General features: G+C 32.0%; 1 protein-coding gene across 1 annotated transcript; it reads left to right on the top strand.

The window, feature by feature from the left end:
* The first annotated feature begins 1,871 nt into the window (after nucleotides 1-1,871).
* LOC132714459 (nose resistant to fluoxetine protein 6-like) lies at nucleotides 1,872-17,436 on the top strand. The gene is made up of 15 exons (XM_060697356.1): nucleotides 1,872-2,991; nucleotides 4,389-4,564; nucleotides 5,375-5,456; nucleotides 7,783-7,873; nucleotides 9,083-9,351; nucleotides 10,184-10,351; nucleotides 10,960-11,056; nucleotides 11,345-11,443; nucleotides 11,852-12,020; nucleotides 13,103-13,182; nucleotides 13,591-13,713; nucleotides 14,349-14,472; nucleotides 14,794-14,980; nucleotides 15,627-15,769; nucleotides 17,158-17,436. The coding sequence occupies exons 1-15, from the start codon at nucleotides 1,932-1,934 to the stop codon at nucleotides 17,266-17,268; spliced, it is 2,979 nt and encodes a 992-aa protein (XP_060553339.1). The 5' UTR covers nucleotides 1,872-1,931; the 3' UTR covers nucleotides 17,269-17,436.
* Nucleotides 17,437-17,777: the final 341 nt, after the last annotated feature.

Below are 17,777 nucleotides of genomic sequence, written 5' to 3'. Positions count from 1 at the left end.
ATAAATTAATGTAAACATTGTGAGTTTTGAGGTCAATTTCTATCACAACTTGATATTGAAATGTAAAGTCTAACCTATTTCATGACATAAGTAAGTGAATTGAAAAATCTACTTATCTAGTAATTGACGTGATGATTATCATATCATAAGAAAAAACAACAGCCTTTTGATTTTATAGATCCGTTAAATCACTACCAAATACTGTTTTGGCATTGAAAACTTTTGGTATAACTCAATGCTTTGTATTTTATGTAAGCGGAATAAAAGCGGAAGACCACAATGTATTTTAGTTACGTCAATACAGTATCCTCATGGATCTGTGCAAATTTACCCGTATTGACGATTTTAAACTGTATGTCTTATACACATAGTTTATTTTCGGTCTAACTCTTTTTTTTATATTTAGGTAAAAACCCCAGTATTTGCCACTTGGGCATTTAACCCCTGTCTTTTATATTAAAAAGCTATAAAGACGACTTTGAAAATTAGGTCGTTAATAAAATAAAATTTTTATTAAAATTTAGGTAAATCTAGGGCATTTTGAAGGTACGTATAACCTTTTTATAACTGTACATGTAGAAAACGAGAAAACAAATGAGAAAACGAAACCAGGATTTATTTTTATGATTTGAAAATTGTATTTAAAAATAATTATTCTTGTTATCATTCCAACGAATTCACTTGGCTTGTCGTCTCAAGATGTGAACATCGGTTTCAATGTATTAACTCTACAATGACACAATACAAAAATTAAAAAATAATATTTAGGAAAAATTTGCAAAACGAAATTTTAAAAATGGTTTTTAAATTATGATGGGTTTTCAAAAAAGTTACAATTAAAGAGAACGTTTTAAGAAATGTCAATTTTATATAAAGTACGTTCGTAAGAGGTTCACAAATAAGAAGGCACAATAGGCCAGAGGTTCACACATACGTAAACACAATTATAGGTGACTCGACCATTTTAAACTGTCTGAATTTTTTTAATATGTGATGAAATATTTACATGTACTAGTTACTGACTTATAACTATTTAACGTTCTCGTATCTGCATCATGCATTGCATACAAAAAAATAGTCTCCTAAAATGAATAAATTTTAAGAATATCTTTTTTTCTACGATTGAACACGATAATATGATAAGTTAAATTTCAGTCAATACAGTAATATAAATAAAGTAATGAAATTGTTTTGCCACTTTAGTCTTATTCCAGAGAAATCTGCTTTTCTAGATATCAAATAAGTTAGCGACGTAGAGGATTTAAAAAGGATGTCATTAAAGGTATATAAGACAAAAACCAAACCAAAACAAATAATAATAATACATAAACGAAAAAAAATCAAATCGAGAAAGAAAGAAAGAAAAAGCCCCCGCCCCACCAACAATAAATAAATAAATAAATAATAATAAAAAAACACCAACAGCACACAACCAACAAAAAACAAACACAGATTCCAGTAACACCCACGAACAGACTCAATGAAACTGAGCCTGCAACATATTCAACTTTGCCGTTTGGACTTGCTTTGGAGATTCTCATTTTCTTTATTTTATTAAAAAAAGAAAGAAATTTAGTTGACTCTTCTATATTTAATAATTTTATCCTAGTAAGATATTGCAGACTCAGATTTGTCTTCATGTACATTTTTAAGCCGTTAAAGGAACTTAAATTTCTTTAACATTTTCAAGTGAATGTCCTTACAATAAATTGAAAGTCACACTAACCATCATCAACTGCAACATCTGACCTAAATATATAGGGCAAAGTTTATGTAAACATTTAGCACACGATAGCTGAGTCATAAACATCGTTACACATTTCCAAATTTGCGAAATACTATTATCAAAAGATAACCGAATCTCAATATAAATTTATACAGTGAACCGCATTTGAACGAAGAGGGTAGCGGTAACGTTTCAGTTGTAAAAGATGATGCGTACGATATTCCTTGTTGGTTTTGCGTTAATGTGTCGTTCTGGTCCTGGAAGTTCAGAGACAACAGCACCAAGCCAGACAACAAAGCTGCAGAGAGCTGCAGTGACCATTGCAGGGACTACGTTCGGACAGGCTAGCAATGCCATTTTAACTACCGTTCTAGATAATCATCTTGGAGATTTTACCACCACAAATATAGCCCACAGCACAGTGAATAATGCAAATATTACAAATGTTACAAATGTTATTGGTACTTTTCTTGGAAATCTAACCAATACAAATGTATCAAATGTTTTCGAGAATTTGTTAAATGATAAAAATATAACAAACGCACTCGGAAATGCTGTTGAGATTTTCAACAATCTATTTGGAGGTGGAAATATGAGCGGAATGGCAGAAATAACTAAAACAATAGAGGGATTGTTGGGTAATACTAGTGGTATGACAGATATTGCTAAAATGTTTGAAGGATTAATAGGAAATGGGACCGGCATGCCAGAGATTGCGAAAGTAATAGAGGGATTATTAGGAAATGGGAACGGAATGTCAGGGATTGCGAAAGTAATAAAGGGAATATTAGGAAATGGGAACGGAATGTCAGGGATCGCGAAAGCGATTGAGGGAATATTAGGAAATGGGAACGGAATTCCAGAGATCGCTAAAGCAATAGAGGGAATATTAGGAAACGGGAACGGACTTCCAGATATAGCTAATACAATAGATGGCATATTGGGAAATGAGAGCGGGATTAAAGGGTTACTTAAAGCACTTGCGGGACTGGTTGGAAATTCGAAGGGAGGAGATACTGCTAAAATTATTGAGGGGTTAATAGGAAGCGCGAACAATAGTGATAATGGAATATCATCATTGTTAGGCTCCTTGCAATTGTCAAATTCCGCAATAGGCGATTTGACAAAGTTATTACCTGTTGTTATAGAATACATTTCGTCTAGTTTTAATTCCCTTGAGCAAAAGAACGTGAGTGAGGCATGTATAAACGATTTGTACATGTGGAAAGATGGACTTCAAGCATACCAAGGCTGGGCATGGAAACGTAAGTTGAACTACCTCTATCAGATATAAAAAATGTTTCCAATTGTAACTTTAACTGTTTTAAACATTTCATATACTTCAACAACAACATTTGGTTTGGATTCATGGCTATAAATATAGATATGTGCATTTTTATCACGTTATGAATTCTAAATAATTATAATGAAGGCTTATCACAGTCAAACGTCAAAGAATAAACGTTTATGCGGTGACCCCCGAATATTTAGTATTCATTTCAAAAACATAGTTTAATTATTTACATTACATATCGTTTCTAATTTTTAATATAATTACTCAATGTCTTTTAACAAGAGAAAAAATAGGTGAGACTTATTTTTTACTTGTTTAAGGGCAAAAGATATTTCTAAAATAAATAAGTGGACTTATAACAACGTTTCAAACATTATGTTACTGTAGAATTCACCTTCATATAGCATTATATTACACTAGACCCATCAGATAAATTATAAACCATATAATGTGTTTCTATAAAATACATACAAGACTTTTTTCAAGAATACAAAAGAACAATACAATCTTAAGTTTCGAGGCAATATATCAATTACATTGTGCTAGGTAATGTAACTAAAAATTCATTTATCGTTCTGTGTCCTTTAATCATACTCTATGCTAAATAATATTGTTTTGTATTACTCTTTTATCTACTCCAGCCGTCAGAATACGTGAATATATATTTTCCCTTAATCACTGAGTGAGACTGTTCCAGCGTAATTATTTAGGTCGATACGATCCCCTATCTTATTTGAAAAGCAAATATTTCAGACTCATTAAACGGCTTATGCAACACAACTGTTGACTTATTCATAATAGATTGCTTGTCTTGGTTTAATTAACTTAGTATAATGAACTCTTGTGACTGTTTTCAAACAAAAGAAGAGACAGTTATTGGTATGAATTTTTACGGTAACACAAAATGGTGACGGCCATGGTGGGGTGTCAAAAACTTAATATCCATAAAATGATGAAATCATGCAAACAAAAAATCATAGCATGTACTATAATAAAATGAATATATAGATTGTAATAATACGTCAATCAATTGCTACCAATCAGCAAACTATTGCTGTAATAATTGCCATTTTGAAATGAAAATTTATTCGTTATTTCATTATTATTCATTATTTCGTATGTTTCATTTAAGAGATTAGCCTGTCCTGTTTTTATTTGGAGCCATCTTGGGCTCCTTGACGCTTGTTATTCTTGCTGGTCGTGAGGGGGTTGCGTTCGTTGAACGTCGCCTTTCCTGGTTGATCTTGCTTATCATATTTTAGTTTTGAAATTCATATGTTGATCACGCATTTTTGAATGAATTACTTACTACCTGCTAGATCAAACACGGTCACAGTTATTTCAGAGATTATCTTCCTTTACTTACAGTGCTTGATGCTGGCTTCAAGATTCCAAGTAATTTAGCCGGTTTTAATCTAAAGGCAATGGGTGATATGACTGAATGCGTCGGTATCCATGCTCAGTCCTTCAACAAGTATACAAATAAGATGCAGGATTTTGACGGAAAATATTGCCGGCTTATATTGCCATTAAAAGTCCCACAGGTAGTGCACATTTTAGATCAAGGTTTTAGAATATTTTTAGGAGATGAGTTCATGTTCTTTTTAAGAAGAAATACTTTGATTTGTCTATTTCTAAGCATTTTAAAAATTCAGAGCTTTGTTGTTGTTTTTTTTTCGTGCAACACTCTCGTTATCCTTTTTCAAAAATTTTGGGTGCGTTGATTTTTTTTAATTTCCAAACCTGTATCCATTATCCAGCTAAACATACATATTCTGCTAGTATATGAAATTTTGAACAAAATTATCGTACATGATGAAGGACAAAATAAAGATTTTCTTAGTTTTGTTACATTTTAAGCCAACAATGAGAGAAAAATATCGAAAAACAAGCAATCTGTGAGTCAAAAAACAACAAAAAACACACAAACAAAACCGGACGCGACTTTCACCAAAGATATTTTTTAAGACTATTATATTGTATAAAGAACATATACATTGTAGCCTTTTGTATATTTTATGTGGGGAGCTGTGGTTTAGTGGTTAAGGTGTCTGCCTCTCAACCAAATGATCATGGGTTCGAGTCAGACTCGGGTCAAGACCATGTTTCTTCTAATGACACCAGTACTGGTTCGTTCCAGGAAGCGCAGTTTTTAGTGATTTATATAAATTGTAAGAATTTGTTACGCAATCGGGCTTAAAAATGTTTTTAAATTTTATCGTTTTATATCTGAGAAAGTGTTAAACATATTTAATCTGCAAAATAGTTATTTGCTAATGACTCATTTAATGTTTCATCAATAACAAATACAAATTCATATTTACAAATCATTACTGTTTAAGTCTGTTTTTCAGTATGGCACTCAAATGGTGATTCTCGGTTCCTGTGCGTCAAGACATTGCTCCAACAACGATGTTAAGATTATCTTAGACGCAGGTTGGTATAATACTATTGCCATAGATATTTTGATACTTCTCTCATTCGTTCTAAAAGTTTGATTAAACATGCACCTTGTTTCTTTCGATAATTTGTGAGACAAGACGACTTCATATTGCTTGACCAAGAAACTGCCCTTTCTAGCAATACTAAAGTCGCATTACGATAACATTGGTTTATATTTGTTGTAAGACATCTATAACTTAATAATGATAACTATTACGTATTCTAAGTAATTCAGAGTTTATAAAGCAACCGATGAAATCTTTTTTTTGTTTGTCAGCGTAATTTGTCCGAGACAGTAATGTACAAACAAACAAAGCTGTTTGTTTGCCAAGTTACCTTTGCCCGAATGAGGGACTGTATCGTCCGACATTGGAGGGATTCTGTGTTGATTAAACACTGTCAAATAAAACAATATCATATAGCATGATATATTCTAAAACATCCGCATATTTCGCTACTGAACAAAGAAGGACCGAAAGTGTGTGTATCTTGCAATAAAATATAGCTCGATATAAGGTACGGCAGCATTTATTTGTTGATATCGTGTTAGAATCGAAATTATATATCCAAAACAGTGATTTTATCGCTTGATAAAATCACTGTTTGTTCTTCGAATGCGCATCATTATATCACGACGCGCATCCGAACTCCAAACAGTGATTTTATCACGCTTGGGATATATTTTATTTCTTAAATAATGAAAATATTGTTTTTGTGAAATGATTTTGCCGCACTTTATTTAGCGCTTTGTTCTTATCCTAATTATTTTTAAAGATGATGTCGGATATGTAATTCACTGAATTTAAGGCCTATTAAGCCTATACGTTAAATGAGCCGATTTAAATGGACTCCGCCAATTACATAATGCACTCAATTTGAATAGGCGGAACTAACTGTAAGTCGGTTATAGGTTATATACAGAGTTTAAATAAACTAAATTTTCTCGCTCGAAAATTGATTTCTTAAAATTCTGTATATATAACCTTAACCATTACGTTATTTACACGCCTTTTAACGCCTCCCCCCCCTTTTGTTGTCTCAAATGGTGAAAAAATGCCTTATTTAGGCCCCCAACACTTGTTTTTGTTTGAAAAAAGTTGTTAAAAAAAAAAAAAATCTTCGGCGCGGCTCCCCAACCAAAAGATACATCAGGGGGTTGCCAGAAGGGGGATGTGCCCAAGAAAATTTTGGACTTGTGAGAGGCTATAAATGAATGACCCCAGATTGATCATAAGGTAATGTGTAAGCAACGCTGAAAATCATTTGACTCTATCTCAATCCATTGAGAAGTTGCAGCACTTTGAAATCAATTTTGATGGAAAAAATCAACGCAAAATAGTGATTTTTGGCAATTTCTAGATGTCCCCTCGTTGCCATGGTAACAGAAAATTTAAGCCTGAGCATTTTGTTGCAAGGGCAATGGTCCAGTCAACATTTGTGCCAAGTTTGATTAGTGTTGAAGCAGTGTTTATAGTATTATAGCAATTTGAACTTGTAACGGGAGACTTTTCAATGAAAACAGCCATTTTTCACAAAATGCTCATGAAGTAAAGAACCTATACTTAACTTTTTTTCATTTTTGTATTTTCGTACAGCTTCCTAAAAGTTAATGATCAATATGCACTATCTTTTGCTTCTTTTGCATTTTGGAATATTGGTTAATAAAACACATTGTTTTACATTTGCTACTTCTATGACAAATTCAGCTCTAATTTTTTCCGGCAGAAAGCATACAATATGCTCTAAATCAATTGTTAAACGTTATTGAACACATTTTTACCATATCTAAAACGGTACAGATCATTTCTGAGTCATAACCAGCTTAAGCACCAATAATTCAAGGAACCAAGTTATGATACCAATCAATGAATAGAATATACATAGAAATTCAAATAAGATTCTTTTTCAAAATTATAATTTAGGAATCCCTTATGTGTATTAAATAAATATTACAAGAACCGGCACAATTTTGATATCCTGGATGACCATTACTTTTACTCACTATCCTTTATTAGTAAGTAATTGAGTAAAATGTTGTAAATATAGCACAAATAAAGTTCATTCTGCATTTGCTTGGTATGAAATTTTTCAACATGATAATAATAAAAATCTTGTCACCTGTTTAGAGCCAATCTGGCCATGCTCTATACTACTGACTGCTCAATATGCTTCAAATTAAAAACTGGACAATTTTTTTACACAAATTCAACGGGTGAAAGATAAAAGGGACCTAATGATTTTTTTTGTCATGGCGGGATTGCAAATAATTTTACAAGATTAATATTTATCTTTATAATAGTATTATGTGTTTATTTTACAGCTATACAGGCAATTGTACCTACAGTGCCCATCGAAACCACTGCTTCGTGCATTGAAGAGAAAACGTTAGACTCCAAGTCTATTGCGGTTATGTAAGAAATGTTATCTTACTTGTTAAATTGTTGCAAGCCGTCTTCAACGGATACTTTTCCAAAGTATTCAATTATTGTTAAAGATAATAGAAATGTTTATAACATATTTCTGAAAAATTAAATGTTTGATAAAGTTCTAAGTGATTTAAAATGAGCATTTATGTGACGAAAAATAATTTTGTTCTAGAACAATTTATGATCTGCCATATAGATACTTTATTTGACTTGTACAATTATACATCGTAATATAAATATAAATAATTTTACAGCACATATAAACATAAATCTCAAGATCAGATCGAAACATGTGCCTTTCAAATCAACATATAGGATGAATTATTAATATATTTAAGCTGTATTATCTACTTCATCTAAGGTATTTCTATAAGACATCGCATCTCTTATATTCATGGATGAATTTAAAAATATAAATATGTGAAATATCGGATAATGTATTTCACCCTTACCAACAACACCCATACATATTTCTTTTGTGATTTCATGTCAAGTATTGTACGTATTACTATCACCATGATTATTTATGATAATAACTATTACGAACATTTTGTCTGTGATATATAGGCTTCAAAACATGTAACCCATTTTAAAACTCCATTTTATTTAACTTCGCCCATTGTTTTCTGGTTTAGGGTACACGCATTCTTTTATTAAGTGAACCATACGCTGGCACTAACGTGTCACATTAAAGGTTTCGCGATAACCGCAATATTTCTTGTCAGTTTGAATAAATAATAAGCAAAGATATTTTATGCAGTTGTTATGAATTTCAACTTCTCATAGTTAATTTCTATTTCCACTTCAGATCCGTCCTTCGTAAATACTTATATTCTGTCAGGATAAGTTAAAATCCGCCATTTAGTATGAGACTGACAGTTATATTCTGTATGGTGTGACTATAAGGATCTATGCTCCTCGACATTACACAATTTTGTAAAGAGATGGATAGTTTCAAAGGAAACAATTCCACATATACATTGTAGTACACAATATATTATTAGCAAAATGTAAAGTACGACAATTACCAAAATATTTTTCAAAACAAACGCTGCAATTCATAGGTTCTTTGGAGTTTACAAGTACATGGTCCATTTTATCAAACATTGTTCCTCAATCATACTTAACAATAAAATTATAAGATTTTTTTTTATAAAGCTAAGCAATTATTTTATGATTTATAATCAATTGTAGATGCTTTCTTGCAATCCTTGGAAGCGTCGTAGCAGTTGCGACTATTTATGACATTGTGGCTATTCAACTTAACCCACGTGACGATGATCCGAATTCATACAGTCTTCAGAGCGATGATATAAAGATGACTAACATTCATGTTAACGGTGGGTACTCCGTGACTGAAGTTGAAAATGGTCCTCTACCATTTAAACAAGATCTTGGAAAGCAGAACGGTGCGGTACATGTCCCCGGCTTCAGCACAAGTAAACCCCGAGGAAATGAACAAAGTAAGAATGCCAAGAAATGAGTATGTAAATAACCTAAATGTAAACTTGATTATTGCTATTTTTAAAATCTTTTGTTTGATATAAAACTACTAGGGTTTTGACAAAATCATTCCAAATATCCTGCAACAGTTACAAAGGGTCAAGTTTTAGATTATCCGAGGAAAACAAATGATATCATGTAGAACCGAAAGTGTTCAGACTTTGACACTTGCATAAAACCAGGTCAGTCAACACATTCATGTATTCTGACAAGGCTGTATACAGTTGGCTCACTGACTTTTAAGTCGGCTCACTGACTTTTAATGTTTCATCAAGATATTCCAAATAATAATTATAATAATTACAATAATAGTGAACAGTTTCGAAAAAGAAAAAAGAAATTTAGTAAGCTCTAGCTTATGGTAAAAAGAAGTTTAATCATTGTTACATCAAAAGCATGTTATAACTTAGCCCTTGTCCGTCCGCCCCGCTGTCAGTTCGTAAACTGACAAAACAGTTAACTGTTGAGGTATCCGTGGTTTTCACTTTTGATTCAGGTATTAAAATTCATTTAATAAGCACGCAATATAACTGAATACAAATTTAATATTCCTGCCGTTTGATACTGTTATGAAAAAAGTAAAATATTTTAATTTTTAAGATATCGTACTGTCTAACCTGAAATAAGAAATCTAGATTTTAAAGAAAGGTTGGTGTGTAATTTGTTTTAAACACGTGTTCCCAACATTTGTATCTGTTTTACTTATGTATGACAAGAATTGTTTATAAGTTGTTTTGTTGTATATGCATTGATCACAGGTTAAATCACTTGTTAGTATTTTACATATTTCAGGTCGATTAGTGAAGGCGCTTTTGGCATTTTCCGCCTATACCAATGCACGGAAATTGCTTGGCACCAATCAAGCCGCAGGAAGTTTAAGCGCTATCAATGGCATTCGTTTCTTGAGTATGGCTTGGGTCATTTTGGGACACACCTATTATTTCGGCTTGAATTATACCTGTAAGAACCTTGTCAATGTAATTTAAAAATTGAAAGCAATATAATTTTATATGAACTTTTCTATCAAATATCTTTTTTACTCGACATTTAAACTAACAAACAGTAACTGAAGACTGATGGAACACATTGTTCTTCTTAGGTATATTGCTTCCAAATACCGTTATATAATTTTAGGTCTACGTATGGGTCAAATCTGACGTTGTAAAATGCACATTTGCTTTCTTCGATTTAAGATTTATACATAGAAGACGGATCAAAGTACAAGCTTATCGTATCAAGTTTGTTTTGAATAAGCATTTCAATAAGTATTTCAGCGTTGTTCTGTCCTATGATGAAATGTATTTATTTGATATATGAACAGGAATCATTTGGTATATGAACACGGATCATTTCATACATGAAAAGAGATAGATAAACAGGTAGAAGTTAATATATGAATGTATGACATGGAAAATTTGATAATTATATGAACATGGTACATTTGATATATGATTGGTGAAAATTTAATTTGATATAAGAGCAGCGAACATTTGATATAAGGAAGTGAAAATTTGATATATGAGCAAAAAAACTTTGATATATGAAAATATTTAATCTTAATTTTTTAGCAAACATGTTTGAGTTTGGAAAAACAAAGATTAACCAGTATTTATTTATGGGAATTATCAATGCTACACCGTCGGTAGACAGTTTCTTCGCCCTCAGGTATGTTGTAACGTGACTAACTAGTTATCATATTTGAGATTATGAATCGGATATTGAAAGAAAAACAACAACAACAAACATTTTTAAATGAGATTTCTATTTTCATTTCTTGGTTTCTTACCCAAGTAAAAAGCCAAAGGGCAAATGAGTTGGTTATTTCCTGAATTTCTGTTTGCCTCAAGAAGATTGAATCCTAGCTAAAACTCATTTCAAAAGCTGGAGCATTTACGCTTATACACAACACATCTTGTTTGTTTTGACCAATCTTGTTTCTTCTGTTATCAACAGTGGTTGTTTGGTAGCATATTTGACACTCCGTGAGATGAAAAAGGTCGGTGGAGCAAAAAAACTCAACTGGGGAATGTTCTACTTTCACAGATTTTGGAGGTAAAACAAACAATATTTGAGCCGCGCCATGAGAAAACCAACATAATGGGTTTGCGACCAGCATGGATCCATGCTGTTCGCTTACAAACAGTATAAAGGAAGCGCAGGCTGGTCTGGATCCATGCTGGTAGCAAACCCACTATGTTTGTTTTGTCGTAACGCGGCTCATTTCATTTTTTCTTCTTAAATCAAATTTTTTTAAAGAAATGAAGGAAAAAATAACAGCAGCAATATTAAAACATCTTATGCATTTTTGTTTAAAACTTGTTTGTTGTAGGACGTTTATATTTAAGAAGTAAATATTGCGATATTCCCGCCGGTCTTTGAAATAGCATAACTTCAAATCATCCATGGAAAATCAGTTTAAAATTGTATTGTTACAAATAATGCAGTATTTGTAATTTTTAGGCTGACACCTCCGTACATGCTGATCATATTGGTCGGAACGATATTGTATCGATACATCGGCAACGGTGCTCTTCAACCCGATGGCGATAATACATTTATGGGGAGCTGTCGAGATAATTGGTGGACAAATCTCTTGTATGTCAACAACTTTGTCAAAACAAAAGAAATGGTGAATACTTTAACAGTATTAGCAAAAGTTAAAAGTTCAAATTGTTTTATACCATGAAAAGAAATATCCCGCAACATCTTCACTGCGGATTCCTCATGTGAGAAAGCTCAAAAGCTAGCTTACGAACGTCGTTGGTTCTACTCATATGCCCGCTCTTGCATGAAGTAAGACATGGAGGGGCACCTGTCTTCTTCACCAGTCAAGCCGGAAAGTCACCACATAACTCATTCTGTTATGGTAAGTAAATCACCCCACCCACTTTGAAAGAAAAGAGAACTAAATCATATTGAGGTTCGTCTACACCGCTTGAAATCCATGGTGTGCTTGATTATTTTGTAAAGTCCCAAATTGCTTCCATCACTTCTAAACTTTATCCCATGGCGTCGTTGATTTAAATGTTATACAATGTATAGGTGATATAGGAATGATGAATGTCTCGTTAATTGATTCTGCCGGCTATTAGCGTTTTCTGACCTTAAAGTATAATATGTTTTAAAGAGAATTAACATTCAGTGACAAATTGCTAGATTTACATTGAAGTTTCTTTTGGAAAAGTAAGTGATTTGAAGGCTTACTATATAAAACAAATATGACCTGTGCATATCAATATTGATATCGAAGACATTAACATTTTGTTAAGTAATTAAAGCTTTAACACATCAATGACAAAGTGTTTATTAAAATAATAAGCCAGAAAGATTGACATTAAAGGAAGTACAATGGAACCAAATACAGTTTAAAATATGAAATTTGAAATTCTTGCATAGATCAATTGGAGCACTTAAAACAGAAAAAATATGCAAAAAATAATTAATATACACAAAATTTCATTGAAAATTAACATTATTTGTGCGATTTATTAATCTAGTTTTAGTTAAAAGCAGTTAACGATTTTGACTTTCGGCCATTTTACCTAATTCAAATGATTAGTATGGAAAAACGGAGTGAGCGAAATATATGAAAGTTATTGTTCATCAAGGTATACGAATCTCAATGTCCGTCATGTCAAGGGAGTCCTTAAATCATATAAGTTTAATTATATTTCCTGTCTAATGCACATTCTTTCCCCCCATTGTTTTCAGTGTATGGGATGGAGCTGGTACCTAGCCAATGATATGCAGATGTACATCCTAAGTCCGCTGATTTTGGTTCCAATTTTCTAGTACGTTTCTCGGTATAAATGACAAACTTCTATAAACATATATGGCAATATGAAAACAATTGCAAACTAATTTCTTATCTAATAAAATCTTTCAGTAAGATAAGAGGACATATTCAAGGGAATGTAGATATCAGGATAAAGTAACATGGTGAAATTTAGATTTGCGAGTTTAATCAAAATTGCATTTTTTTAAGTTTGTTCTAGTGAGAGTTATCTGAAAAAATAATGACAGTAATCTATGAAAACTATTTTGTAAGTTAAATTTTGTATGTTTTGCATACTTATCATGAACATTGTCTCTCGAATAACAAAAATGGTGTTTTTTTTCAATGTTACAGTACAATTTACCCGACAGTAAGAAAGTTAGATAAATGTAAGATAATTTACTTTAAATATATGTTATTCCAGTAACAAAATACTTGGAGGGATAGTGTCGGCAGTTTTCTTAGCCAGTACAATTATTGCATCAGGCGTTATTTCCCACATTCACGAATTTCCCGTGCAATCATTTTCACAGTATGCCCCGACAAAGTAAGTAGGTCAAAGACTTAGAGATATATAACTTGCAACATGAACATGCATGTATATTTAATGGTAAAAATCTACAAAATGCATGTCTGTTATAAGCATCTCAAAATTTGTACTATCACATTATCAACTGTGTAGCATGTATCATTTAAAAAAAAACAAAACAATACTTATGAATGATGATGTTTTTATATCTATATTTCTCATATAAGTTACAATTATATACACTTGTGTTAAAAGCTCTTAAATTTCACTTGGTTTTTAACTTATTTTTGTAAATAAACTAATTGAAAAAACAGCATATGCCCAACTTTCTTTTCCACTCGGTACGTGCACTTTGTTGAGAGGCACAGGGCATGAGCAGAATATTTGCAGAACTCTGGATTGCAAAAATAAACCGCGGACCAGCTGCCGATGTCCTGACTGAGCACATGCCTAATCCTGTATAATACATTAATTTTTGTCTTTGGTATCATTGGTAATGTTGCTATGTTGTTCTGGTGCTCAAGATGATGATAATGAAGACGACGAAACTGATAATGACAATGTTGGTAATGATGATATATATGACGGTGTTAGTAATGGAATTAGCATTACTAATAAACCTTCTTGTATATGTTTCCTTATTGTATTTTAAGACAAGATGAACACTATGGGGAGCTGATGTACATCCCGGTGTATACTAGAATAGGGCCATACATTGTCGGCCTTGTGACCGGATACATACTGTATAAATGCAACTGCAAGTGCAAATTACCAAAGGTATTGTGGCCAAGAATGTATCAATTTCTTTTAAATTGTGATTATGTTATCTTTCATAGCAGAACAGATCCCCCATCTTGTACACTATTTTATCTCACTTTTAGAATATATCATTAAGTTATTCTCTAAAATAGAAATCACAACATTTTGTTGGCCATATAGAGTAAAGGAAGTTTGGAGTGGTTTTACAGATGGTTCAGTTTTGATATAAATATTTTGCCAAAGCAATTATTCTTTAAGATACAAGCAATTGTAAATAAGAATATGAAACGATAATATTCTTCAACATATGTATATATAAGAACTGTTTTTATATTCCAGTGGATCAATCTATCTTGTTGGTTAATGTGTGTGCTGATGACTACAGCAATAATCTATGGTCCTTTTACATATGAAGACAACCACATCATGAGTACTAACGACTCAGCGGCGTATTATGCACTACACCGGACAGGTTGGGGTGTAGCTGTGTGTTGGATCATTTTTGCCTGTGCCACAGGAAATGGAGGTATATTGATATATGTTCACGTAATTGCTATATGTATTTTGTGAGTTATTTATATTAATTTTTGGCGGATTTTTAAAATAGACAGTCAAGAAATAACATTAAATACAAACGTATATATTCATTTAACAATAATACAATCATGAATGATACAAGTATTTGCCTTTCGCATTTATAATTGTTAAAAATATATTTTCCATGCTATACAACACCGTGAAATTATTCTTAATATCTTGAGCTCTTATGTTAAGTACACCTTTAACATATCAGGAACTATTATGTCTGAAGCGCCTGTCCATTTGATCTAAAACCACAAGAACGCCAAGTTTATAAAACTATGAGAACAGCATCAGTTTTCACAATATTAATACAGATGATAATTTCTTAAATGAAGGCGTCGCGATTCTTGTTGATTCCTATAATATTCCAATGACAAAATACAGAAAGTGTAAAAAAGGGATAAGAGAACAAACACACGTGCTAAAGGTTCTCAGATTAATACCATTACCTTTACAAAGGAATATATCTGCTGAACGACAAATACTATATTAAGAGTGTCAGTGAATTGCTTGAAAATATATTTAATGAACGATACAACCTTAGAATAAGCGGAAAATATCATCTCTCTATATTATAACATTTGCTTTAGGTTTTGTCAATGACGTGCTGTCCTGGAGTCCATACGTTCCTCTTGGGCGACTAACATATTGTGCTTATCTGCTCCACCCTCTTGTGATGTCAAAGTACTATGAAAACAGAATGCAACCTTTATACTTTACAGACTATGATACGGTTTGTGCTTCGTTTGTTATACCCATATAATTAAAAACAGGGAAATCGTTTAGGATTGAATCTTACTTAAGATGAAAGAAAGTATTCTTCACCAGTCTTCTATGACCCAGTAAAAAGCATTAAAACAGCAATGTAGGTACAAAGTCACTTTTGAGAATTTGAATTTACAAAAATGATCATTTCTTTATGTTGATAAACATGAGGAAATGCGCACAATTACTGGAGATGATAAAGAAATTCAATGAAATATAGAGCCACAAAGACATAACATTAAATCAGGAAGGATACTATAAACACAATTTTTTGACATAAATTCATTGCGAGATGCCTTCGTTTAGATTTTAATATTTAATATAGAAATAGTAGATGCAGACCTAAGTTAAATGCATGTTTTGATTTTAATTACACAAATTCACCAACAGGTGTTTGAATGTCCCGTGACATTGTCAACATTTACACCTACATTTTATCAAAATATCAAACCTATTTTTATCAAATTACGCCTGAAAGAGATAACCACATTTGTTATTATCAAACACTTATCTAAATTATTTATCACAGATTTTGACTTTGATACAAAGCAACGGCCATTTATCGCAAGACGTTATTAAACAAAAAAACTGTTCCAAAAATTGATACAATATTTAGATATAAATATTGACTCATAACAAAAATTAATATGATTAGGGTTTATATTCATAACTATACATATGTGACTATGTGAATATGTAAGCTTCAATTGCAAACTGTATACATTACAGCGATCTCTCCAAAAAAGTTCAAGGTAATTTCAAATATCAATGCCATATCAAGGCAGCAGTTATGTACTACGGAAGCATTAACAGGATTTCTTTAGAACTCTCTGAATGCTTAAAGCACATGTAACTGTAACTTAATTTAAAGTATAATGCAAAAGAACTGTGGTTTTATAGCGGCTATTTTAGGGAAACAGAGATAACACAGGACAACATTCTCGCCAGAGATATTTAATTAAGTTTTATTGCAAGCCAATGTTTATCAATTGTTAAGATGTGTGAGCTCTATACAAGAAAAATACTATTGAACCTACACGAATATAATAATTATTCTATTCATTATATATCCAAAAATAAGAACGATTTATTGTTAAAATGAGCCATTGACGCGTATACAGTGTAACGCTTTCATTAGCGCGCTTTATTGATATGTTTATATAATATTATACTGCAAAGCAAATGACGCCACGTCCAAGCGTTATTACAATAGTGAAATATCGTTTTTATTAGTTTGCTTTATTTTGAAGGTTTATTACTGTGTCGTGGTTTATGTGATGAAACTGGTATATATGTACTGTAAACAGAAGCCTCTACAATATCGAACTTCAAAATAATATTTTGATTACATTTCAGGTATACCTTTTCCTTGGCAACCTTGTTCTGTCGTACGGTGCTGCATTTGTGGTTTCGTTGTTCTTTGAGTCACCTATGATGGGACTAGAAAAGGCTGTTTTTAAGAAATAGAAACTTCATTGATGAAAACTTGCAGAGCTAAAATATGAACTGAGATTTTCTTGCAAATTATGTACAATGAATTCGGAATGACAAACGTGATGTTTTTGTGAAGTAAAATATATATCTGTAAACTGTTATATTTGCTATCCTAATTAAAATAAATTATATAAATAATTACAGTTTTCTTGTTACTCTTTTAATATGAGAGCGGTCAATACCATTCATTAGATGTTACCGCAAATTCCCTTTACAATGCTTTCAAGACAATAATCTGCAATAGTTCTGGCAGCTTAAAAAGTGTTGTAATATAAAAAATAGACAATTATATATCACCTCACAATGTGAGCTTCAAGTAATGAATTGATCATCCGGTCTGAATGGTCATTGCCTTTAATGCAATGACGGCCTACGTGGTGTTTTCTTATTTGTTTTAAATATCAGATTTTAAACGCTATTTAATGATACTAGAAGTAGTGTCTGATCATCAGACAATTTTCAAGTAGATGTTATTAGTTGCT

This window comes from Ruditapes philippinarum, unplaced genomic scaffold, assembly GCF_026571515.1.
Source record: "Ruditapes philippinarum isolate M1 unplaced genomic scaffold, ASM2657151v2 ctg12_1_1_1_1, whole genome shotgun sequence".
Classification (NCBI taxonomy): domain Eukaryota; kingdom Metazoa; phylum Mollusca; class Bivalvia; order Venerida; family Veneridae; genus Ruditapes; species Ruditapes philippinarum.
This window is presented reverse-complemented; position numbering and strand designations above follow the sequence as displayed.